This window comes from Diaporthe batatas (genome assembly GCF_019321695.1).
Source record: "Diaporthe batatas strain CRI 302-4 chromosome Unknown Contig00011, whole genome shotgun sequence".
NCBI lineage: Eukaryota > Fungi > Ascomycota > Sordariomycetes > Diaporthales > Diaporthaceae > Diaporthe > Diaporthe batatas.
This window is the reverse complement of record NW_025408558.1, coordinates 120472-147481: the sequence shown is the minus strand read 5'-3', so window position 1 is coordinate 147481 and position 27010 is coordinate 120472. Positions and strand designations below refer to the sequence as shown.

At 41.0% G+C, this 27010-nt stretch overlaps 6 protein-coding genes across 6 annotated transcripts; 4 read left to right on the top strand and 2 right to left on the bottom strand.

The window, feature by feature from the left end:
* Nucleotides 1-113: 113 nt before the first annotated feature.
* KVR01_009439 (uncharacterized protein) lies at nucleotides 114-1656 on the top strand (the record flags this gene model as incomplete). Its single annotated transcript, XM_044787289.1, has 4 exons — nucleotides 114-214; nucleotides 280-403; nucleotides 477-642; nucleotides 722-1656. 4 exons carry the CDS (start codon nucleotides 114-116, stop codon nucleotides 1654-1656), a joined length of 1326 nt encoding a protein of 441 aa, XP_044641941.1.
* Nucleotides 1657-1961: 305 nt separating this feature from the next.
* On the top strand, nucleotides 1962-3219 carry KVR01_009232 (uncharacterized protein; the record flags this gene model as incomplete). The annotated part of the gene is made up of 2 exons (XM_044786989.1): nucleotides 1962-2774; nucleotides 2857-3219. 2 exons carry the CDS (start codon nucleotides 1962-1964, stop codon nucleotides 3217-3219), a joined length of 1176 nt encoding a protein of 391 aa, XP_044641734.1.
* A 96-nt stretch (nucleotides 3220-3315) lies between these two features.
* On the bottom strand, nucleotides 3316-3762 carry KVR01_009007 (uncharacterized protein; the record flags this gene model as incomplete). Its single annotated transcript, XM_044785421.1, has 1 exon — nucleotides 3316-3762. The coding sequence occupies one exon, from the start codon at nucleotides 3760-3762 to the stop codon at nucleotides 3316-3318; it is 447 nt and encodes a 148-aa protein (XP_044641509.1).
* A 5907-nt stretch (nucleotides 3763-9669) lies between these two features.
* On the top strand, nucleotides 9670-11405 carry KVR01_009462 (uncharacterized protein; the record flags this gene model as incomplete). Its single annotated transcript, XM_044788834.1, has 5 exons — nucleotides 9670-9869; nucleotides 9932-10073; nucleotides 10149-10464; nucleotides 10517-10782; nucleotides 11022-11405. The coding sequence occupies 5 exons, from the start codon at nucleotides 9670-9672 to the stop codon at nucleotides 11403-11405; spliced, it is 1308 nt and encodes a 435-aa protein (XP_044641964.1).
* Nucleotides 11406-19534: 8129 nt separating this feature from the next.
* Nucleotides 19535-20832, bottom strand: KVR01_009537 (uncharacterized protein). The gene has a single exon (XM_044794281.1). It carries the CDS (start codon nucleotides 20752-20754, stop codon nucleotides 19600-19602), a length of 1155 nt encoding a protein of 384 aa, XP_044642039.1. The 5' UTR covers nucleotides 20755-20832; the 3' UTR covers nucleotides 19535-19599.
* A 3071-nt stretch (nucleotides 20833-23903) lies between these two features.
* Nucleotides 23904-26289, top strand: KVR01_008928 (uncharacterized protein). The gene is made up of 3 exons (XM_044789282.1): nucleotides 23904-24580; nucleotides 24863-25472; nucleotides 25547-26289. Exons 1-3 carry the CDS (start codon nucleotides 24538-24540, stop codon nucleotides 25758-25760), a joined length of 867 nt encoding a protein of 288 aa, XP_044641430.1. The 5' UTR covers nucleotides 23904-24537; the 3' UTR covers nucleotides 25761-26289.
* The last annotated feature ends 721 nt before the right edge of the window (nucleotides 26290-27010 follow it).

The following is a 27010-nucleotide window of genomic DNA, read 5'->3' as shown; positions in this document are numbered from 1 at the left end:
CTACTTAATCAAGTACCTATAGGTACCTAGGTAGGTAATCTGTACCTAGCAGTCAACAACAAGACGCCTGCGGCCCGACATAGCTACGGAGTACCTAGGTAGGTGGCCAGGCCATGGCTACCTCGAGCAGGGGCGACGAGTATTATCGCAGCCTCTATGCACAAGAGCCCAACTTCCAGCGTCTGGCACTGCGGGACGCCGACTTCAAAGCCATGTGCGGTGACCGACGCCGGAAACCCCGTCTCCGGGTTGCAACCACGGACGCTGACAGCCGCGCAGCCTCAGCCCGAGCCACCAGCTCGACTTCACCGACCCGGCTGCCGTCAAACAGCTCACCAAGACCCTCCTCAAGCTCCATTTCGACACCAACATCGACCTGCCCGACAACAGGCTCTGTCCTCCTGTAAGTCCCCACGCGTCGCAACACAGCCGTCTCGCCCAGGCTGACCTGTGGGAAAACCACAAACCCACCGCAGGTCCCGAACCGGCACAACTACATACTATGGCTCAAGCGCCTGCTCGACTCCACCTCGTACGATGAGCCCGGCGGCAGGCTCGTCGGCCTCGACATCGGCACCGGCGCCTCCTGCATCTACCCCTTGCTTGGCTGTGCCCAGCGGCCATGGTCTTTCATCGCCACAGGTGCGCAGGTCAACCAGCCCCCACACGTCACGCTCACCGTCGGGGCCGCCCCCTTTGCTAACATCCATCCCGCCTCAAGATGTCGACCCCGACAACTTGAAGCACGCAGAGAGGAATGTGCAGCTCAACAACCTGCAGTCTCGCGTCCAGGTCCTGCCCCGGAGCCCCGCAGACCCCCTGGTGCCCCTGGACGAGCTCAACCTGGACAGGATTGACTTTGCCATGACCAACCCGCCCTTCTACGAGTCCGCCGACGAGATGCTCAGGCTGGCCGGCATCAAGGCGCGTCCGCCAAGTTCCGCATGTACCGGCGCCCCCGTGGAGATGGTCTGCACTGGCGGCGAGGTCGCGTTTGTCAGCCGCTTGCTGGATGAGTCCCTGCGCCTCAAGGAAAGGGTCCAATGGTACAGCTGCATGTTCGGGATGGTGTCCAGCCTGGAGACCATGGTGCACAAGTTGAGGGAGCACCGCGTCGACAATTACGCCGTCACCGAACTCGTCCAAGGCAGCAAGACGAGGCGATGGGCTGTGGCCTGGAGCTTCGGGCCCATGAGACCTGCCCAGGATGCTTGCAGGGGCGTCAAGGCCACCCCCTGGAGAAAGGTACTGCCCAACATCGTCGAGGTGGAGGTCTCGACCTTGCACACGACTGAAGAGGTCGGCAGGACGGCCGACAGGCTTTCCAAACTGGTGGCATCACTGCAGCTTTTGTCTTGGGAGTGGGACCGGGAGAAGCTGAGCGGTGTTGGACGGGCCAGTGAGAACGTCTGGAGTAGGGCATGGCGGAGGAAGAGGAAGCGCGACAAGGAGCGCGAGGCCTCACCAGCCGCTCAGGATGCTGTGGAAAAGGCGCAGTGTGCCTTGGGCTTTTCCGTATCAGTGAGTGTCCAAAAGACGACTGGTGCTGTCATCTGCAGGTGGCGGGAAGGCCATGATGAGTCCATCTTCACGAGCCTGTGTGGCTTCTTCAAGACACGACTTCAAACCCCCAGCACGAGTAAAACTACTGAATGAAAGATGGGGGGGGGGTTTGGGAGATATCGGGCCCACGGAGCCATCATCTCTTCTTCGTCCTGTGAGGCACAGGCGGTTAGGCCTGCCAGCCCTTCAAATGGGGGAAACCCGCCCCAAACCCGGGGTCGTGAACCCTAACCCCACGCCCAAGCTGGAGCTCTGGTCTGCCGCCGAGGTCGACATTTGTTGCCCGACACACACTCTCTTGTATCACACAGTACGTCTTTACAACCACCACGCTTTACACCACCGGCTTGGGCCACTTCACCATCTCACCATCCCACCATCTCACCCCGCCCCCGAAAATGCCAGAATCCCCCGTACCTTCCCAAGCGCAGTCGCGTTTCAAAGCGCCAAACAACATGTCGACGCAAGAGCGCATTTCAACCAACACTGTGGGGCTCGTGAACCTGTCAGACTTCCGCAAACGCAGGGCAGAGGTACTGGAACAGCAGGAGCGCGAGGCTAGGGAAGCGCTGCGCTCAGGTACGACGACCCCTTTGATCGACCGGTCACAGAGCGCGACTCCGAATAACCTGAGCGATGGGGTTAGCGAACGGCCAGTGAAGAAACAGAAGAAACCGAAAAAGGCGCTGGTGTCCTTCGGCGATGACGACCAAGACGACGACGCGGGCCCTCCCTGGACATCCAAGGCCAAAGCAGACAACGTCACAAATCGGAACAGCAAGCGCGGCGATCAATCGGACCCCACTACCGACGGCGTCCCAGACCCTGGCCACAAGGACAGCAAGAAGCCCGCCGGGAAGATCACGGCCAATACCTCTGTCGGCTTTGTCCCCCGCGCCATGACCAAATCAGCACTACGGCGCGAGGCGGCCGAGAGGGATGCACTCAGGAAGGAATTTCTTGCCCTCCAAGAATCGGTCAAGGCCACCGAAATCGCGATGCCTTTCGTCTTCTACGATGGTACAAATATACCTGGCGGCACGGTCCGTGTCAAGAAGGGCGAATTTGTCTGGGTGTTCCTGGACAAATCGCGCAAGGTCGGTGCCGAGCTGGGTGTTGGCGGCGAGAAAAATGCCAACGTGAGGAGGGAGTGGGCTCGCGTTGGCGTCGACGATCTAATGCTGGTCCGTGGCACGATGATCATTCCGCACGTAAGTCTCCTGAGCACAAGCCGCGGTTGAGAACAAAAAATACGTGGGTACAGTCTAGCTAACAACATATAACACGTTCCAGCACTATGAATTCTACTTCTTCATAATGAACAAAACGGTGGGGCCGGGCAACGTCCGCCTGTTTGACTACAGCGCCGAAGCTCCCCCCAAGGCTCCCAGCGCTTCGGGGTCGCCCGAACCACAGTCAAATCCCCTCTCAACATTGGCCCGCAAGGGTGGTCTCAACAGCAATCTGGCGGACATCAACACCCTCGAGGGTGCAGACGAGGATCCAGCGTTCACCAAAGTCGTCGATCGGCGTTGGTACGAGCGCAACAAACACATCTACCCGGCGAGTGTGTGGCAGGAATTCGATCCAGAGAAGGACTATACATCTGAGGTCCGGAGAGACACCGGTGGTAACACTTTCTTCTTTTCAAAGTGAACCGTCATTTGGTGTTCGACTCATCCGTGTCGAATGTGCCGTGCGTTCGGATTGAGTTGGCTTCCAGCTTGGGAATTTGTGCACGGCACCTATACTTCAACCGGTCAAGAAGCCGAGCGCCGTCCACGTCAGGTAGAGCAGGCCAATGATGAACCAACCCGGCCAGAAGACGGCCAGGCACAGGCTGTTACCGCAGCCAAGGATCAACACGAAGAACTCGAACTCTAGCTTCTTGCGCAGACGCCTCCCCTGGCTCGAGTTCCATGTGGACCACGCAATGTCCCCCAGGACTGATGCGAGATCTTTGGCGATGTGGTAAATCTGCAGCACGGTGATGCTGCCCACGAACACAAGATGCATGAGAAGAGCATGGTTGATGCGGAAGAGCTGGCCTGCCAATGCGAGAAGAGCAGAGCGGGCGGCTGAGTTGGAAAGCTTCAAGGCGGGGCTGAGCTCGATGGCGCATTTGCCAACAACTTCGGTCTTGTCGTGGGAGCTCATCTCTGAGGCCGTCTGGGTTGTAGTAGCTGCGAGGAGGGACATGTTCCACCAAAGAGCGGAATGTTGTCCAGAAAGTTGGACCTTTGTTTGGTACGATATGGCTGGTGTACAATATCAGTCTGAGAAAATAGGGGGATGCCCAATTTCGCGGGTTGGTCGTCATCTAGGGGACCATTAGACGCCTTGAATGGACGCAGTCGGTTGGGCAAAAATCACCCGGTGCGTATGAGAGGGATTTGCACATGCCCGATTCTTGGGAATGAAGCCTACTAGATCGACCAGCGAACAGTCTGGGTGAGGAGAACAGGACTGCAGCTTTTTAAGCATTGCGACCAAGACATGCGAAATCCATCGAAACGTCTTTCGAGCGTCCTTGCATCTCCTACCAAAACAAAGTCGCGACTCGCCCCACCACCTTCGAGACGATTCGTGGCCGGGCTGGGCGCAACCCCACCAGGTCGAATCCACGAGAAATCTCGCCAAACGGTCGGTCCCACGTGGGGCTGGAGCCGTAAGCTCTGGAACCACGGCTGCCAGCCCGATTGACATATGAAGGGCCTGATCCCCGCGTCCCAAGATCGGCTGCCGCGTTACAGTACTATGTACATATACATAGACAATATCTAACCCGCCCACCGAACCAGTCCAGATACGACACCGCCTGGCGGGCTGATAGACCCCATTTTTGCGTCCACCTCCACACGTTGGCAACTTGGCAGTCAGGGTGGTCGATGGATGGACTCACTGATGTTTGTTGCCACTACTAGACTCCCGGCAACCAGCCGACTTGTAAATGGATCCCCCGCGCTGTGTTCTCGAATTTGCTGCACCCATGGCAGATTAGAGAGCAGAGGTCGTGTCTGTAGCTGAGTGATGTTCGCCCAAGAACGGCAGCCGCAAGACCCTTGTGCTCCTCCCGTGTTGTGCAATTGGCTGGGTGGTCCTGCAAGGGGTTTCCGCGACTCAAGAGCTGCCTCACGGTAGCATACACGTGTAGATCAATTTCCATGCCACTCGTCAGTAGCCGTGTAGGCTCATGCTCCTCGAGCCCCTCAGCTTGCACATGTAGCCTGCGTCCTGGGTGATTAGCCTAGGACTGGTCGGCAATTGAACTACCAGATCTTAAAGAGGCTATACACCTATTTACTTTAACTTATAAATATTTTATATACTCTACTATACTTTATTAAGTATTTTAAGCTAACCTTAGGTTATTATAAGAATTAGTTTAATTATTATAATAGATTATTATTATTTAATATTATTATTTTATTAATTTTTATAATTATTTTTTAAATTTTAATTTAAAATCTATTTAATAATTAAATATTTAATATATATAAATATTTTATTTTTAAATATAAAGTTTTAAAATTATAAATATAATTTTTAATTAAATTTAATTTACTTTATTTATTTTATTATAATTTAATTTAATTTTTATTTTATTTTAAAATAAAGAATTAAATTTTAATTCTTTAAATTTAAATTTAAATTTATATAAATTTTAATTATTTCTTTTAATTTAATAATAAAATTAATAAAATAATTAATAATTAATAATAATATAATATAATTAAATAAATTATTTATTAAAAATTATAATTATAAAGTTTTAATTTTATATTAAAAATAATTTAAATATTAAATTTTCTTAAAAGTAATATTAAATAAATTAAAGAATAATATATTTTAAATTAAATATTAAATTATAAATTAAATTAAAATTTAAATTTATTTATTTTATTATTTTTAAAAATATTATTATTATTATTAAAGTTTTAATTTTATTTATATAAATATTTATTTATTAATTTTATAAATTAATTTAATAATATTTATTTAATTAAATTAAAATATAAGTTTTAAATAAAATAATTATATTTTATTATTATATATAATATTAAATATATAATTTTAAATTAATAATTTTAATAATTTTATAAATTATTAAAATTATTATTTTATATTATTATATATTTTAATTTTATTATTAAATTAAAATAAATAATTAAAAATTAAAATATACTATAATATATATATAAAATTTTACTTAATTAAATTTATTATATAAAATACTTTATAAAAGTTATATTAATTATTATATATATATAATATTATTTATTATTATGAAATATATTTTATAATAATATATTCAATTATATTAATTTAAATTTATTCATTAAAATTAAATTTATTATAAATTATAATTTCATTTAATATTAATAAATATTATATAAAATATAAAGTTTATTATATAATTTAAATTTTTAAATAAATTAAAATAAATTAAAAATAAAATTATTATTTAAAATAATAAAGTTTTAAAATTATTAATAAAAATTATATTATTATATATTTTTTTAATAAATTATTAAATTTAATATAAAATATAAAAGCTAAATATATATAAATTTAAATAATATAAAAATAGTAAGTTATAATAGATTAACTACTATAAGTAAGGAATAGTAGGTCTATATTTATATATAGATTATATTTAATTAGTAGGTTTAATTAACTTAACTAGGCGCCTTTACTACTTAATTAAATAGACTTTTAATTATTATTAATTTATATTACTTTTAACTACTTTTTATATATAAGTTAAGTTAATTAATATTAATTAATTACTAATTAACTTCTAATAATAAAATAAATTATTTAAGCTATTTAAATATTAAGTTTTTTAAAAATAAATTAAAAATTACTTTATTATTATAATTAAAAAGATAAATTAATAATAATATTATTATTATTATAACTTAAAAGAATAAGTTATTTAGATTATTTAAATATAAATTTAACTATTAATTAAATAGAATCTCTTTATTAAGTAAGTCTTATAACTCTTTTATAATAAGTCTCTTTCTCTCTCTATTATAATTAATAATTTAAGTTTATCTATTAAACCCTTAAACTAGTATTTAACTATCTATTAGTTAATTTATTTATCTACCTACCTTTATATTATTTAAGTAATTAATTAAGTAAGTTACTTTCCTCTCTTTCTTAACTTTTCTTTCTTTCTTTCTCTCTTTTTATAACTATTAATAGAAATACTTTAATATTATAACTATTATAATTTTAAATTCTTTTAAAAATAAAATTATTTATAGTTATTATAAGTATATATTAATACTTTTACTTATATTATTTTAATAAAAAGTTTAAATTAAAAATATATTAAAAATATGTTAATAATATTTATAAAGAGAAATATATAACTATTAAATTTAATAATAATAAAATTTATTAATTTATTAATAACTTCAATAATTTATTTTTAAATTATTTTAATAACTATTTTAATATTCTTATAAGAGTTTTAAAATTAAATTAAAAATATTTTAAATAAATTAAGTTAAAACTTTTAAAAACTTTTATAATAACTTTTATTTTAATAATATTTATATTAAGTTAAATAAATTATTATTTAATACTTTATTTATTTTTATTTAAATATTCTATTTAAATAAAAGAAATATTATAATTATTTAATTAATTAATTAAATAGAAGATAAAACTTTTGATTAAATAAAAGATAAAAGTTAATAAAGTAAATAATAGTTTATTATTAAAAACTATTAAAAATTTAAATAAATTAATTAATAATTATAAATTAATTAATAATTAATTATAATTAATAATTATTTTATAAATAATTTAATAAATAATTAATAATTTATATTTAATTTTATTTATTAAAATAACTTAAATTTAAATAATTTAAATAATTTATAAAATATTAATTTAAAATATTTTATAATATTTAAATTAAGTAATTTATAATTATATATTTAATAATAATTTTAAGTAATTTAATAATTTAATAATTTAATTAGGCACTAATTTATTAATAATTAAAGCTTTTAATTAACTAAAAGGAAGGATAAAAGACTTTAATTTTAAAAATTAAAAGTTATTAATATAAAAATAATAGGTTATAATAGATTAGTTATTATAAATAAGGAATAATAGGTCTATACCTATATATAGACTATATTTAATTAATAAGTCTAACTAACTTAATTAAACATTTTTACTATTTAATTAAGTAGACCTTTAACTATTATTAATTTATACTACTTTTAACTACTTTTATATATAAATTAAGTTAATTAATAAATAATATAATATTAAATTAATATATAATTTATTAATAATTTAAAATTTTAAATAAAATAAAAGTTTAATATAATTTAATTAATTCAATTAATTTAATTAATTTAATAAATTTAATTAATTTAATAAATTTAATAAATTTAATAAATTTAATTAATTTTATTAATTTTATTACATAAAATTATAATATTATAATTTTATAAGTTTTATAAATATAAATATATTTTATTTAAATTTATTTTTATAAATACTTTTAAAATTAATTTAAAATTAATTTTTAAATTAATTTAAAATTTAATTAAAAATAAAAGTTAAAATTAAAATTAAAATTAAATTAAATAAATAAATATTTTTTTATTATTTATTTCTTTATTTAATTATTTAATTAATATTTTTATAATAATAATAATAATAATAATAATAATAATAATAATAATAATAATAATAATAATAATAATAATAATAATAATAATAATAATAATAATAATAATAATAATAATAATAATAATAATAATAATAATAATAATAATAATAATAATAATAATAATAATAATAATAATAATAATAATAATAATAAATTATTTATATTTTATTATATAAAATTATTATATAATTTAAATAAATTAATTAAAATAAATAAAAATAAAGTTATTATTTTTAAAGATTTTAATTTTATTTAAATAAATATTTATTTATTAATTTTATAAATAAAAATATTTAAAAATAATTATTTAATTTATTACATTTTTATTAAATTAAAATATAATTAAATAAAGTAATTATATTTTATTATTAAAATTTATAATTTTAATAATTTTATTATAAATAAAAAATAATTATTAATAATTAAATTTATAATTATATAAAAATAAATTTTATTTTAAAAATAATATTAGTATTTAAGATAATTAATATATTTTAAAAATTAAAAATTATAAATTAAATTAAAAATATATTAAAATTTATAAAATTTAAAATTTAAGTTTAAAATTTAAAATTTAAAGATTATATTTATAAAATAATACTTATAAAATTTAAAAATTAAATAAAGTTAAATTAAATTATAATATAAAATAATAATTAAATAAAAATTAATTAAAAGATATTATTATATAATACTTTTATATAATAATAAATATTTAAAATTTAAAATTTAAAAAAAATATAATATTAATAATAATAATTATAATATAATAAATAAATTATATAATATAAAGGAAAAATATAATATAATTAAAGTTATATTCTTTTATTTATATTAAAAATTAAGTCCTTATACTTCTAATTACTATATAAAGGCACTATGTATATCCTTAGATATATGTAGAATAGAAGTGAAACCACATACTCCTAATATTCGGCTCTTAGAAACGCATGTGCTGCCTGAAATCGATTCATAACCGGGTGATGTCCCTGCTGGTTGAGATGCGGAGGGAGAGACTATTTAGCCAATTGGGTCAATCGCAGCTTTAGTACCATTGGGCCGGCTCACCCCGTGTCAATTAAATAGTACCGTTCTTAATCATTGATCCATATACATCCAAAGTCATATATAGTTCCTCTATATGGTGTGGTACATGCTAATTAAATGCACATTTGGAGGGTTTTACTTAATGCGCTTTCATACTTAGAAAGTCATACCTAAGTATTTAAACATGGCGAGCTGTCCCCTACCTAAGCTTCCGAAGAGTTTTCCATGCGTCACTGGACCTCTTCTCATTCTTGGAACTTCGACTGGACTCCTCAAATAACGACACAAGTACAGTTCGCGGAATCGTAATGCCCTGGTCCTTGCACAAATTCTGGTTTACCGCCCCAGGGACGATGAAAGAAGAGTGCAGAAACAAGGAGATCCACAGATTTGTAGACCAAAGCGAAAGCAAAACTGATAGCGACACACAGACACACGGTGAAGGAGGTTATGGTGTCTATGTATTTCCCGAGGGCGGATTCCGAGCCTGGCTGGTGGTTTCGGGGTCAGCTGCCAGCATGTTCTGCACATTTGGCTATCTCACAGGATTCGGGTACGTCAACAACATCTGACGTGAAGTTCAACTCGTCAGACTGAAAGTCCAATGCACAACAGAATCTACCAGCAATGGTATTCCGAGAACCAACTCAAGTCCTACACCCAGTCAGACATCTCTTGGATTGGATCCGTCCAGATATTCTTAACCTTCGCAGGGGGCTTGGTAGGCGGGCCAGTACTAGATCGCTACGGCAGCGTGGTAAGTTAAATGCGATTTCGTGTTTGCGATCTGTAACTGTGGAATAGCATTCGTTGACAGACAGCTACCGGCCAGGCCATGTTACCGGTCTCCGTGATTTACGTGATATCGCTCGTCTTGACAGGCTTTTGCAAGGAATACTACCAATTCTTCCTTGCTCAGGCCATACTTGCGGGAACATGTCTCGGTTTCCTCTTCTCCAATTCGCTAGCCATAATCGGGCACTACTTCGACAAACGTTACGGTCTTGCTTCTGGGATCGTCATGGCGGGTGCTGCTGTCGGTGGGGTGATATTTCCCGTCGTACTCAACAGGCTGCTCAATGAAGTCGGCCTCAGCTTCGGATGGTCAGTTCGAATATGTGCGCTGATGGTCCTCGTGCTCCTTGCTTGTATTTATACCCACAGCCACCCGGCTTGCTCACTCCTGCTGACTATGTTCAGATGCAAACCTCACAATGAAACCTCGACTCCCTCCGACGAAGCAGAACATGGACCTCTCCTTGATGCGACGGCCTGTTTATATTCTTGTGGCAATTGGCGGCTGGCTCCTTAATTGGGGCTTATACATTCCTCTGTTCTATTTACCTCCATTCGCAGTCACGGCTGGTCTGAATGCAAAGCTTGCGCCGCATACTGTGGCCATTTTCAACGCTGTGTCGATTTTCGGCCGTGTTTTTGCGGGAGCACTGGCTGATAGGATGGGCTGCGTGAGTAGTCCCATTAGAGTTAATCGGATAACGTGACTACCCATTGAATTTACCTAGCCACCGCTACTATCTTTCATGGTTCTTTGTTCTTTGACTCCTGTCTTTGTCTGGATCTTTTTGGCTTTCAGAAACGCTTCAAGCGCTAAGTTTCTTTTAAGACAACCTTGGAAGTCTTAACGATGCGCTCTCCCACTATAATCTCCTGTATTACTCAATCATGCTAACTTAACATGATGCAGTTCAACGTCGTTATAATTAATGGCTTACTTTGTGCTGTTTCTCTCTTCGTCTGGGCATCCACACACACGGCAGCTGGCGTCATTGTGGTCACGGTTGTCCAAGGCCTTTTCATCGGCAGCATTGTATCCTTGCAAGCTGCTATCATCACAACTGTCACCCCGGATCCGAAAAATTTGGGCTCCATGATTGGATTTACCATGGCCATCTGGGCTTGCGGCGGACTGACCGGCCCTCCTATTGCCGGGGCCATCCTCAACGGCCAGCACGGCCCTGGCAGTTATAATGATCCTGGATATTTTGGTGGCGCATCTTTAATCGCCGGGTCCGCATTCTTCTTTGCTGCCCGTCTGATCATGGAAAAGAAATTTATCGCAAAGGTCTGAGGGGTCTGCTCTGACAGCCATCATGGGCATTGTATCCAGCGGACCCCCTGAGCAAAAGGCGTAATAGCTTGTGCATGTGGTGTTAAAAGTTGGAATCAATTACTCACTGATGGGCGGCTCGCATGGCGGTGATATTCCTCGGGGACTGGTCATCTGGAAGAAGGAGAGATGGGCCTCGGGCGGACCTACTAGTAGAGAATCTCTAAAAGTATTTGTGTCATATGTGGTAAACTTATGGATAATGACTTATGCGTGTAGGCAAAGCGGAATAAATTTGAGATACAACATCTAGAGTGCCAGAAGATAGAATTTGCCTGCTAGAATGTGATTCTTCTGCCTCTCCATCCTAGATATGTGGAGATTCTTTACATGTTTGCTCATTCCGAAGCTTTGATAGCTTGTGGCTCCTCGGCCCGGTCGTCGAGTGATGCCAGTTCTATTTACCTAGGTAGATAGAAAGCACCGGAGCAAAGACCACTGGACAGCGCTGCCTCTCGGTCTACCGACGGAGATGTGCTCAGAGGAGAACACAAACCAGTCACCGACTTCAATAGTCATTTGATTGGGAAAACCTATCTCACCCTTGCCCCTCATACATTGTGACAGGTTTGACATGCCCAGGGCCCTGTTATCTTCCCGGACTTGGGCATTGAATTAGACCTAGGTAAGCTCCTTGGCAGCTGAGCTCGCCAGATATCCGACTCGGCTTCTGCGGCCAGCGATGAGACAGCGCGCAGAATTTCTCGTGACTCATAGTGCGCCGCCTTCGTCTCTGACTGTATTACTCCGTGCAGTAAGCATTGTGTGTGGGGCTCGGAGAAAGAAGACTTCGTATCTTCGCTTTTCCTCGAGGGATGCGCGGCCCGCATTCCCGAGTGTGAAGTGTCTTGTCCGCCTCAGTGCCTCTCCCGATTCGCGGCGCAGAGTCTCCAACAGCCATGCAGACCCATGCATGAGAATCAGTCAGGGGCAGGCACAGTTTTCGTCCTCCTTTATCTTTGCAGAACTGCAATCTCGCTGGTTCGGACCATAATGAGTTCACAGGACAGGGGACGCGAAGTGCTGAGATGCGACCGGGACTACTATTACACCCGTCTCCTCCAACGAGGAAGTGACTGGCTCGGCCTGGGGTAAGCGACTTGCCGCGTTCCGAACATGCATAAGCAAGCTATCGCCAGACTATCAATCGGCCTTTAGCGCGAGATGCTGGACGAGCCAGGTACCACGTGCACTTAATCTATGTGATGTGCATCGAAAGCAAGCCATCTGTGTTACCCACCGACCGATTTATAAGACTCAGCAAAAGATTAATAAGACAATTGATGTGATGGGACACCACGAAGTACCATCTTGCCAGCTTGCCCCCGTCGTGTCACTACATAAAGATATGACCCCCTCACTAGTTCCTCCTTTTCGTGTCTCACCAAACTGCACGATTGTTGAGCTGCAGACGTCAACTTGCCCCTTGGCGTCTCTGCGCCGCATCATACACGCCTTGGCACACAATGAGACTCTGAGGGCATTGGACAAGGCTCGTCCTAATCCGGTGGGCGGTCCTGATATTGTAGCGCAACGCTACTCCGTAGACATTGCATGTAAGGCAACCAGCGCTGGGCAAGAAAAGCGAGTGTGCTGAACCTAGGGTCGTGACCTCAAGAGCGACAATTCTCTCTCCAACAACGACCGAAGCGTAGAGCTATGTCATTGGGTTAGATGGATACCTCGACCGACCTACCCCGTAGTCTTACTTAAGTGGGGCCGCCCCACTCGCGAAGACAAATGTAAACCTTTGGGACTTCAGGAAGTAGTAGTCCGCACTCGGCAATGTCTATGACCCACTGTGCTTGTAATATGCACCCCAAGACCACAACATGTGCAGTGGCAGGCCATTTTCCTGCCATCAGGGCACCTGGGCACTACATATGTGTAGAGCAGGATGCGGACGGTCTACATCTGTAAGAGAGACATTCCAAGGTTGTAATCTTACCCAAACCAAGAGTTCTATGGCCCAAGGATCCTTTGCGCCCCACGCAGCATACGGTCATGGGACCGCTCTACATTCTGCTTTGAGCTTCCCGGAGGCAGTGCTTACCTAGGTACCCTAGGTAGTGTGGAGTCGGGCCATTTGCAGCGACTGTTGCCCCTGCCAGAGAGTTGAGCCCAAGGACAGGCTGAGAGTTCGCTCATGCCTGTGTTGGTGGAGCTTTCTATTTTGAGACGTAGCACTTGAGCAAGAACATACACGTGGGGAGCAAGGCCACACCCACCCCTGTTTGTCTTCAACCAGGGTAAAGTATACTATGTAGTACGGCGGTGTGGGTGGATCCCACAAATGGGACAACGGGATGTGCGGGATACTACCTCGCTTGTCCATCGAGCTGCCGGCCGGTGAGGGTCGGAACAGTCCGATTCGTTTCGTCACTTCTCAATTCTCAACTTCCTTTTGCGCCAGCGCCAGTATTCGCGATCAGCCGGCCGTCCACTCACCTGGGCTGGGCTGCCCTGGCTGGTTCCCCTTTCTGTGCGGCACTCATGTGTGCTCTCATGCATACACGGGCATGGGTATGGATCCATCGCAGGGCCCGAGTGTTGATGCGCCTATAATACGATCGAAAGTTCCGATGCGCATCAGGTCCAACATGTCATGTGTGCGGGGATGAATGCCCATCAATGCAGAGGCCTTTGCACGGATTCGAAGCCAGTCGTCATACAGGCTCCCGACACAGTCATCATCGACACTGGCATGGTGTATTCACGCGTTCCGGTCGCGTAGGATGACAAGAGCCAACGGCGTGGAAGCGAGGTGCGAACCTAGAATCTACAGGATCTGTGGCGTGCCAGCTGTGCTGACAGCGTTTGGTTCTGGACAGTTGGGCTGAGTATGATAGCCTACCAAGACTTGTTGGGCAGGCCAGGATGTCAGCCTCAAGATGTTTATTGCCGTGTCAGCCAGACAAGCCAGACCAACCCTGGAAAGGGGAGGCCGCGGCCGACCAGGGTCTCCACAAACACGAAGCCAAGACTGCCCCGGGGGTGCAATCCCAGTCCCGCAGCCCATGGGAAGGGCTCGTGCTAAGCCTTATGTAAATGAGTGGCAACATCATGGACTCACACCGACTGCATTCTTGGGGCTCAGTGGCTTCGAGGATTTAGTGCTTCGCTAGCATCCGAATCCCAATTCCCGGTGCAATGTCGATGGGCGCGCACACCACTGGCCGACGAAAAGCCGCCCCTTGACGACAGTGATTGGCCAGCTGCACGTCTTACTCGCGCAGAGACGACAGGTCATGGCCAAAAGAGGACGTCGTGGCCGCTGGCGCATTCACCTAGGCTGTTTGTAGTAGGCGTCTGTGTGGGAGCAGCCCCTGTGCACTTCGTGAGACGTGTATAGGTAATCACGCACATTGCAGCAAAGTGCGCCGTCAACTTGCTGGACATTTTGAAATATCAATCATGTGGTTATTTGTCGACAGTTGCGCCAGTATCTGCAAGTCGGGCCCGAGGGGACCTCGGGATATCACCCGGGCTAGTGAGGCCTCGGTACAAAGTCTATGCTGAGATCAATTTGTAGTTGGACTCCCAAGCATCCATTCATGCCAGTGATGCATGAGTACCGGCTTACTGCTGTCATTGGTACTTCTGATGCCCAATCCTTCCCTGAACATCCGGATAGTACCCAAGGATTCGGGATCTTAACATTGAAATCCTAGGCACCGATTCATTCCAGGATGAGCCAGATCTGACCGCTTCTTGGTAGTCGCAGACCCGCACCAGCCGGTTCCCAGGAGCAATCGACTTTGTCCATTTTCATGCCTCTCAGATATGATTCTCTCCAGCGACTGACAAACTCCCGAAGGTGGAATGAAACGGTAACATCGGCTCGAACCCTCATCATACAGTACACAGTGATCCACTTGGTTTCTGCTAGAATGGAACCTACCGCACCAGAAAGCAGCCAAACACATCCTGGTTCACTTGTGCCTTGATCGCTTTCAAGGGTCACCCTGTCGGATTCTTGATGTTGTGGCGGCTACCTAGGTAGGATTGCGCTACCGGTGGTGGGTGGTGGCTCCTCGACCCCTACTTGCGATTATAGTCTATGTCGTGTGTGAGCATCGGTTGCCTAGGTGGCGTGAGCGATTGTCAGCGGCTAGCCAGCATGGCCAGGTCAAACTCTATTCGGCCTGTCGAACACCTCCATACCTCCCGCCCTCATGCGAGTTCTCCGAGCCGCCCGGAAAGTGAGCCCTCCATGAAGCTCAGCCGGGACGAAGCTAGTATGTGACGACCAGGCTGTTTTGAGCTTGACTCCTCGGGGCAGTCTTACTCATAAAGTCATCGAATACACAGTGCTGTGGAGAGCACGTCCTCATTCTGCCTAACGGCTTGGAAATGGGCACCTCATGGATGAAGCTGAAAAGAGCTAAGAAAGTTCGAGGATTGAGGGCTCATGCCTGCGCCCTTGCCCTCATCCTAGGCCTTGTCCTGCACGGCCAAATGAACAGGCATGTTTCCGAACAGCCGCACTGGACTTGCTCCTACTTCTTGTGAGGCTCGTATTCAGCAAGATCAGTTGAATAGGCAGGCCTTGATGCCTGCGCAGGAACCCCCGAGGTAGGCAAACTATGGGTACCTAGGTAGGTCTTCCATGATACTCTAAGAACCAACCGTCCCATGCTGTTCCTGTCGAGCCTCAACCTGGGTACATCTTGATACATCTATCCATATCGTCCTCGCATTCGGAAATTACTTTCCATTCAATGGCACTGCGTCCTTGTTTCTAGTTCAAGTGAAGGTGTGTGACACCGAGGTTGTCACCACAGCCGTGAATAGGCCCTCAAGGCCACGCTCCCTGATGGACCTCACCTGGGCCATCTAGATTCTCATGGCGCTCGGGATCTCATCACCAACGAAGCTAAATGGTATGCATGCACTGGAGCACCTTTGATGAGGTTGCTTACGGTATGGAAGCACAACGCATCTCATTTCGCGACCTCGCGGTCTTGTGAGAGAGGAGCCCGTCTACCTAGACCGCGTTTGACCACACCCATTTCCCTTTCGTGTAATCTTAGCATCTCGACCATTGACACCTAATCGGGAAAACATTGGATGGGTCTCCTTGCTGGTTAGATCCCTCGAACGACAGCAGTTGTGTGAGGGTCAGATCCAAGTTAAGGCAAATAGTGTCGTGAGCTTCGAATATAAAGGCTCCCTATTCTGCCATCTCCATCTGCCTCAGAGCCATCACAACCGCTCTCTAACACCAATCACTCTCCCTTCATTCTTCTCAATCCTCGCTCGCTCGCTCGCTGCCTCTGACTCTTCGGTTCATTCGTTCCCAACCTCGTCGAGATGCACCTTTCCTCTTCCATCTTCCTCACCGGGCTGCTGTCCTTGCAGTCGGTCACAGCTGCTCCTTCCTCGCTCCTTCAGCCTATTGAAGTCCGTCAAGACAATGGCTGCAACACAGCTGCAAACCGCGCATGCTGGGTCGATGGCTTCGACATCGCCACTGATTATGAAACGACCACCCCGCTTACTGGTGTCGTCAGATCATATACACTGAATCTCACTGAAGAAACCAATTGGAAGGGGCCGGATGGTGTTGTTAAAGACTTAGTGATGCTAGTTAACGGTAAGGGATTCCGCAATTATCTTTGATTGAAATGGTGACTGACCCAAACTCGTGGCAGGCGATATCATTGGTGTGTGACCAATTTTCTGTGCGTAGCATGATGCCACTAATCCTTTCATACAGGCCCGACCCTCGCGGCCGACTGGGGTGACACCATATCGGTCCGAGTCATCAATAACCTGGAGACCAATGGTGAGAACCGATTCTGAAGTAAGGATTGAGCCTCTTTACACTAAAGCTGACACGGGGCAAGGCACAAGTATTCACTGGCACGGATTCAGACAGGTCGGCACCAATGTAAGTTCACTCGCTGTCAACTATTATTGCCCCTAGAAAGAAACCTTCAGAGAATAGGAGCAGTTCTCGAACTTTTTCCAATATAGTCCAATCAGTCTCTAACATTACCAAAATATAGCTTCAGGACGGTGTCAACGGCAGTAAGTTGTTGCACAACAGCCGCAATTCCTGGCGGAGTGAGACTGGGCTCTGTCAGAGGTGTCATATTCACAGGCCCTGGGCAGAAGCCTTCAGGTCCTCTTTTCTCATTGGTGGAAATACAATATTAGACTACTAACAGTATCTTAAGTCACCGAATGTCCCATACCCCCGAAAGGTGGTGAGCGGCAATATACCTTCATAGCTCGACAGTACGGGTCAGCATGGTATCACAGCCACTTCTCCGCTCAGTACGGTAACGGGATTATTGGCGCCATCCAGATCGATGGACCGGCCAGCACACCTTACGATATTGACCTGGGCCCTATGATATTGACGGATTATTACTACGACTCTGCAGATAACATAGTACATTTCACCGAGACCAACGGCGCTCCCCCCAGCGACAATGTTCTCTTCAACGGCCACACAGTAAACCCAGCAACAGGAGAGGGCGAGTACGAGAAGGTGACACTCACACCGGGCAAGAGACATCGCCTCCGTCTTATCAATACTAGTATGTGACATTAATCTGTCCTAATAAATTAACCACGTTTAAATTTTGACATTGAATCAGGTGTCGATAATCACTTCCAAGTCTCCATCGTCGGCCATGATATGACCATAATCAGTTCAGACTTTGTTCCGGTTAATGCCTTCACTACAGACAGTCTTTTCATCGGTGTGGGTCAGAGGTACGATGTCACAATCGAAGCAAAGGAAGATATTGCAAACTACTGGTTGAATGTGACCTTTGGCGGAGGCGATTTTCCTCTTTGCGGCCATTCACTCAATCCATACCCAGCTGCAATTCTCCACTATGATGGTGCCCCCGATAGCTTGCCAACCGAAGAGGGCACACGGCCAAGAGACCACAACTGCCTGGATCTACTTAACCTCACCCCCGTCGTCGAACGTAAGGTCTCGGCCGCATTCACTCCTTCTGCCGACAACACCTTGGAGGTCCAGCTTCCCCCGGGCCCAAAGTTTGTGTGGACAATCAACGGCAAGGCTATCAGGACGGAATGGGAGAATCCAGTCGCACGGTACATAGCTGCCAATCGCACGGATTACCCAGAAACAAACAGCGTCTGGGGTGTGGAAGCTGTTGACCAGGTGAGTTTATGGTCCATTTGAAAGGCCCTTTCTTAGGTATGTGTATAGAGACTGACATGTTCCAAGTGGGTATACTGGCTTATCGAGAATGACCCGGAAGGAGGTTTCAGTCTCCCCCATCCAATCCATCTCCATGTAGGTTGAGCCCACAAAGAGTCTCACTGTGTGTCTGCTAATTGGCTCTATATAGGGACATGACTTCCTTGTTGTTGGTCGGTCTCCAGAAGCGGCCCCTATATCGCAGACCAAATATGCCTTTGACGCGTCCATGTTGAACGGAAATAACCCTGTGAGACGTGACGTGACCATGCTTCCTGCCGCTGGCTGGCTGCTCCTCGCATTCAAGACTGACAATCCTGGAGCTTGGCTGTGTGTTCCTAGATACTTCCATTCAGTCAATAGTACTGTAACTAACACTTTCATTCTAGAATGCACTGCCACATTGCGTGGCACATTTCTGGTGGTCTGGGAATGACCTTCTTGGAGCGCCTGGAAGATTACCAAGCCGGTCTGAAGCAGAGTGATATCGATGTGCTCAACCAACAGTGCGAGGCCTGGAACAAATACTCCGACACCGCACCCTGGCCTCAGGCCGACTCCGGTCTCTGATGACTGCAGCCGAATCATGATTCAGCGTGAAGTCGGCTTCATGGGGCATACATGAATTCATACTAGCATATTTGCAGTACTGTTTTTCCTCACTTATATAATACCTAATCTTACTTTATAAGGGGTTTCTTAGTTAATATTTTATATAATATAATCTATATATTTACTACTAATATATAAAGGCGCTATATATATCCTTAACACCTATTATATTATAACTATTATTATTAGTATTGTATTCTTTCTAAGTGCTAAGTCTTAAGTGCTTACCACCATATAAAGGTGCCATATATATCCTCAGACATATACGGAATAGAAGCGAAACCACATAAAATAGAAGCGAAACCATATATGTATGAGGATTAGAAACGAAACTATCATAGCCCACCAACCCTCATACTATTTAGCCACTTCTGTTGGCTGAACAGGGATTTGAATGTCCACCGGCTTGTCTTCTGCGTTGTCCAGGAATATTGCAGGCCTCTTCCGGTGGCGGTTGACCTTGAGTTCGAATACGTCTAGCCTCTGGTAACCCCCTGATATGTCATGGTACTGTTTACCCTCGATACAGTCCTCCAAGTTGAAATCTGCATACAAAATGCCTTCTTCGTGCTGCAAGAACTCCTTTGATTCTCTTTGACCGGAAGCATTAACAGTAAAGGCTTGCATTGGTGCCCCGGCGGGGTCGAAAAACATGCTGACACTCCTTGGGGAACCCCTTAAGACCTCGGACACTCTTTCCGAGTCCTCAGTTCCGTCGGCGATGATACTAATAGCGTCACTGTCAAGGACTCCAGCGCACGCTATTCCGTAACATTTGGCCTCGAAGCAATGAGCAGCAGCGCGCACTTTGTTAGCTGATATGTTGTCGTAGTTCCTATTTCTCACAATGGACGAAATTCCATTCGGAAAACTTTCGGTCTTCCCTCGGTCAATACTGGCGGGGTGTAGAGATGCTGGCTTCATCGTCCTAGTGGGCCATGCTGCAGGCCATGTGGAGATATGAATCTGTTCACCTTGAGCCATAAGAGCGTATCGGGCTAGTGAGTTCGTATTCTCGCCGCATATGAGATTGCCAATTTTCCCGAATGCTGTTTCCGAGACTTTCAGGCCGTGACCGTCCCCATTGCTCCAGGTCAACTTCTCAAAGAAGGTCGGCACAAGCTTCCGGTGATGTACCAGCACGTCCCCATTGCTTCCGATAAGCAGGTTAGAATTGTACAGCGTCGCGCTACTGGAGTGGACCTTCTCCGATATTCCTACGCTGACGATAGCCCCGGTTTGTTTGGCAGTAGCGCGGATGGCTTGGATCTCCTCGCCATCAGCAAAAACGGATTCGAGAGCCATACGCTGAAACAGGTCATGATTCTCGGTCGGGGCTCTCAGAGAGCTCCAGAGGGGAAAGGCAGGAATGTATGTCTCTGGGAAAACGATGAGATTTGCCTTGTTCCTTGCTGCTTGGTGTATCAGAGAGAGGGCTTTGTCTGTCGTCGCTCGTGCAGATAGAAACACAGGCGAGGCATGGCACGCCGCTGCCCTTACAAGTGATGACATTATTTTGACTGGCGCTCACTTGGGGCTGGGGCAGGTTGGCAAGCAAGTGCTGATGAACGATGTTCAAGAGCCGACGTGGTAGTACCTTTCGAAGAGTAGGACATTGAGCACAAAAGAGGGGTTCCGTGGGCAGTGCTCAGGCCTGCCGGAAGATGAGGGTCCTGCAGCTGTCATCATTTAGTACGTCGATTGGCGTTGCGAGTAGGGAACCTGCGTTCACTATGTTCCCTATCCGACTTTCTCTTCACATGTGAGTCAACGAGAAATGGATAGGTGGTGTTTTGGACTGTCATCATTGATATAATAATACGATAACCGAGGCCAACACAAGAGGCCTAAGCTAGACTAGTTATCACCTCCCTATTTACTAATATTAGCACCTTCTAAGATATCTAGCTCTTATTAATTTATAAAAGGTTAAATTAATAATTATTAAATATATATTTTAAAATTTATTTAAATAAAAAGTTTTAATTATATTTAATATTTCTTTTATATTATATTATTATTATTTTAAAATAATTTAAAATTTATATATAAAGTTTTTAATAATTTATTTATAGTTTTATAGTTTTTATATAAAGAAATTTTAAATTTTTAAATTTATTTTAAATTTTTATATATTAAAAATTAATAATTTATAATTATAATATTTTAATAAAGTTTTATTTAATTATTTTATTATATTATAATTTAATTTAATTTAATTTAAATTATCTTTTAAATTATTTTAATTTTTATGCTTAAAAAATTAAAAGTTTATATTTTTAAAATTTAAATTTAAAATCTTTATAAACTTTAATATATTTTAAATTAAATTTATAATATTTTAACTTTTTAAAAAATATATTAATTATTTTAAATATTAATAATTATTTTTAAAATAAAACTTTATTTTTATATAATTATAAATTTTAATTATTAATAATTTTATTTTTATAAATTATTAGAATTATAAACTTAAAATAATAATAAATTATAATTATTCTATTTATAAAATTAATAAAGAAATATTTATTTAAATTAAAACTTTTAAAATAATAATAACTTTATTTATATTTATTTTAATTAATTTATATTTATTTAAATTATATAATAAATTTAATATTTATATATAATATTTATTAATATTAAATTAAATAATTTATAATTTATAATACTTTTAATTTTAATAAATAAATAATATTAAATTTAATTTTAATTAATATTATTAATTTTAAATTTAATTAATTTATTAAAATTTTAAATAATTATAAATTATTTATTTAAGTATTATTTAATATTATTATATAAAATATTAAATTTATTATATAATTTAAATATAAATTAATTAAAATAAATATAAATAAAATTATTATTATTTTAATTAAAAATATATAAATTTTAATTTTATTATATTATATATAAAACTATTTAAAATAATTATTTAATTTATTATGTTTTTATTAAATTAAAATATAACTTATAAATAAAATAATTATATTTTATTATTTAAATTTATAATTTTAATAGTTTTATAAAAATAATTATTAATAATTAAATTTATAATTATATAAAATAAACTTTTATTTTTAAAAATATTATTAATATTTAATATATTTAATATATTTAATATATTTTAAAGAATTTAAAAATTATAATTTATTTTATTTAAAATAAATTAAAAGATTTATAAAACTTTAAATTTAAATTTAAAAGTTTTTAAATTTAATTCTTTTAAAATAATTAATTATAAATTTTAATTATAAATCTTTTAATTTTATATTTAAAAATATTATTTATATAATTTTATTAATAATATTATTTTTAAAATATTAAATTTAAGTATTTATTATTATATAAATATATTATATATAATATTATATAAATATATTATATATATTATTATATAAATATATTATATATAGTATTAAATATATATAAAATAAAAAATAAAAATATTTAAAAATATATATAAAAATATATAATTAATTTATAAATTTTATATTAATTAATTAAAATAATATATTTTAATTATATATATATATATTATAATTTATTAAACTATTATATATTTATTAATATTATTTATATTCTATATATATATAAAGATATACTATAATACCTTTATATAATAATAAATACCTAAGGTTATTATAAGTTATATTAACGACACTTGTGGACACGACGAGATCTAAAGTCGGCTGCCCGAAGCCCTCGGCGCCATCATAGCACCGGCGAGGACCATGGTGACTGATCCAGGCACCATACTGCAGTCATCAGTGTTTTGAGCACAGTGGGATCGAGAAGCGTGGAAAACGGGGCAGGGTGACTGGCCGCTTCACCTCGGGTTGTAAGCATCAGGCACGCAGGTGGGCGATTGCGGAGAGGCATATGTCGCCATTGCGTCTCACCCACAGCTGCGAGACGGTGAGCGAGGTGAGCGAGGTTGGAGGGGGCACTAGTTGTCCGGCACCTGGGCTGACTGGCACTGCAGTGGCCACTGGCATATTGCGGCTCTTGGCATGTGGAAATTCAATTGGCCACGGACGAGGGAGTACTGTGCAACGTCACGGGTCACGCGGTTGGAAACGGTGGCTTGTTGGGGTTGAAACGCCGACTCGGCCGAGCCACCAGCCTGGCTGGGGTACCGTGGTATCAAGCAAGGATCCTGAGTGGGTGGAAAACGCGGGGAAGAGCTCAAGCTCTGGTGGCACGGAACGAGCAAGAAATGAAAGCTAGCACGACGGGGCGACTTGCGAGATTGCGGGGAGATCGCAACGACGTCGGTCATCGAGGACAGAGCTGTGTCTGGCAAGGAGGAAGGGGCACAAGAAACACAACAGCCCGATTGAGTTTGCCAGAGTGCATCAGTAGAGAAGGCCGGGAGGAGGAGGAGACGGCCATCGATGCTGCCTCACATCGGTCGTTGGTCTTGGTCATTGGTCATTGGTCATTGGCCATTTGGCCATCGGTCTCGTGGCTGGGAGGATGGCGGGTGGCTGTCAGGCTGAGCACTTCATACATGCAGTAGACTATCAAGTACCTAGGTACCTATCTACATGAACAATGCATGGCCGTCCGCGATCGACGTCTAGGCCCGTGTCCAGGCCCCAGGGCTGGCAATGTGGTGCTTTGCCATGCCACAACGCCCGAGACTTGTGTCAGCTGGTGATTCTCTCGACTTTGAGGGGTAACAAAAGTCAAACCAGGCAATTGCACCAGACTAGCTCTACCAATCTGCCTACTTGAAAATATTCATACCCACTCAGCTGCTCAGGTATGCACGGCAACCTTGAAGGTTTCAGGAGCTCTTACACGCCACCATGCCACAGTACATGCACTTGAACTTGACCGTACCTACCCGCCCGCCCCCGTTTCCCCACTCCGTTTCCAACCTCCCCCACGGCCACTCACTTCACGATCATCAACGTCATCAATTACGTCGGTGCATCGACCACTGGAACGCTTGCTCTGCTACTGCTACTGCTACTGCTGCTGCTGCTGCTGCTTGCTGCATTGCAGCCTCCTGCTAGCATCATGTCCAAACCACTAGCTGCTGCGGGTGGCTGGAGCATTGGCCAGCACCCGCCCGCCATCTTCCCACAGACTTGATAACCTCTATGCCTCCGCTCTCCCCCCCTCTCATCCTCTGCATCTTCCTCCTCACACCATCAGGCAATCGTGAGAGAACCTCGACCACTCGTGCTCACCAATTGGCCTGCCGTATCTGCTTGAATCCAGCTCCACCAGCCCCGGACCAGACACACCTTGACTTGCTCTCATTCCCTCGCTGCGGTCAAGATGCAGAACGTCCTCGAAATCGAACCCATTCCCACTGTCAAGCGTATGTCGAGAGCTTCCACCACCACCCTTCTCCTCCTCCTCCTCACCCCCCGTCCTTCTCTTCCTCAACCAGCCTCGTCGTTCTTGTCACACAGACTCACATCTGTTTTCACGCCTCTGCCTCACTCCTGCCGTCGCTTCCACCGCATCTCCTCAGCCAGACAAACACCCGCCCCCTCTCCCCAAGTGCCTCTTGAACATGGTTCCAACAACTTCCAACTTGGCCTGACCACCGTGTCTTGGAATCTGACTGACATCGCTTCTGTTTTTTCTTTTACCACAGCCGACCCCACCCAATATGAGGTCGCCGGCGACACTGGCTTCAGCACGTTATGGGTCGTGTTCGTCATCATGCTCGTAGCCTCGGGCTTCTTCACCCTACTCTCGTGGAACATCCCCGTCTCGAAGCGTCTCTACCACGTCATAACCACCCTCATTACCATCACTGCCGCCCTCTCCTACTTTAGCATGGCCACCGGTCACGGTGCCAACCTGCATTGCGTCCAGGTCAAGACCCACCACAACAAGGTCCCCGACACATATCATGATGTCTGCCGTGAGGTCTACTTCGCTAGGTACATCGACTGGGCCATCACCACCCCTCTCCTGCTGGCCGACCTCTGCCTCCTGGCCGGAATCGATGGTGCCCATACCATCATGGCCATTGTCGCCGATCTAATCATGATCTTGACCGGCCTCTTTGCGGCCTATGGCAACGAGAAGACCGCTCAAAAGTGGGGCTGGTACGCCATTGCCTGCATTGCCTACATCTTTGTGATCTGGCACGTTGCCCTGCACGGCACCAACACCGTCAAGGCCCGTGGAAACAAGGTCACCAAGCTCTTTGGTTCTCTGGCCCTCTTCACCTTCATTCTGTGGACAGCTTACCCCATGTGAGTACCACCTCTGATCCATCACAAGTCCCGAAATCCTGCGTGCCAGTCGTGCCAGGCTGACTCTCTTCCAGTGTGTGGGGTTTTGCCGACGGTGCACGCAAGGCGTCTGTCGACTCTGAGATTCTGGCCTACGCCGTACTTGACGTACTGGCCAAGCCCATCTTCGGCCTTTGGCTGCTTGTCAGCCACCGGAGCATTCCCGAGACAAACGTTGAGATTGGTGGATACTGGGCCCACGGCCTGTCCAACGAAGGCCGCATCCGCATTGGTGACGACGAAAATTAACTCGGCCATGGCTGGGGTACCCTCGCCGTTGGGGGGAGCGGTCCTGTCTACGTGCGACACTAACGAGGGTAATGTTGCTTTCGCTACTATGGGTATGACAGTCGAGAAATGGTCGGTAGAGCCACCATGACACCACCAGATTGAAAACATGGCTATTTCGTTTGTCAGTGAAGAAGCAAGAGGAGGGAAAAGTACTCATGTGCTGTGACTGGAATGTTTGCTTTCCCCATTCTGCATCTATTTTGTTTGGTAATTTCTCCTCTTCTCACTCATGATCCTTCCATCTTCCACATTCCGAGGGGGTATTTTTCCACATTTGCCTACGGCAGACCATTGAACGGCAGCATTTGATTTCATAACTCGATCATCACTTTAACTCGATCATCACTTGACTTGTGTGTATGGCCACTGTGGTTCGCATCGTCCTTTAGAATCTTAAGTCTCTGCACAATGATACATATAATGCTCCAATTAGCCGTATTGCAAACGCGATCCTCTATAATATATATCATGGACAGGCCTGTAGATAGCGGTACTAAGGAATAAATATAAGTAGTTAGAGGCTTAAGCTTATAAAACTTAAGGCTTTTATATTTATACTAATAGTAATAGCTAGAAATTAGAACTTATACTTTACTATTAAATTATTATAATTTTTTATTAGAAATATTATATTTATAATTTTAAAAACTTATAATTTAATAAAAATAATATTAAATATTTATATATAAAATTTAATTTTATTTTTATTTTAAATTATTTAATTTTAATTTAAAAATAATTTATAATATATATATATAAATTATTTATATTATTTTAATTTTATTATTAAATTAAAATAAATAATTAAACTTTTAAAAAATTAATATATTTTAAAAATTAATTTAATTAACTTTATTATATAAAACTTTTATAATTATTTTATAATTATTTATAATATTATTTATTATTAAAAGATATTTTTATATTAATATATTAAATTATATTTAATTAATTTAAATTATATTTAATTAATTTAAATTATATATTAATTTATTAAAAGTTAAATATTTTATAAATTATAAATTATTTAATTTAATATTAATAAATATTATATATAAATATTAAATTTATTATATAATTAAAATAAATTAATTAAAATAAATATAAATAAAATTATTATTATTTTAAAAGTTTTAATTTTTTAATAATTTTATTTATAATATATATATATTATATTTTAATATAAAATTAAAAATTTATTATTATAT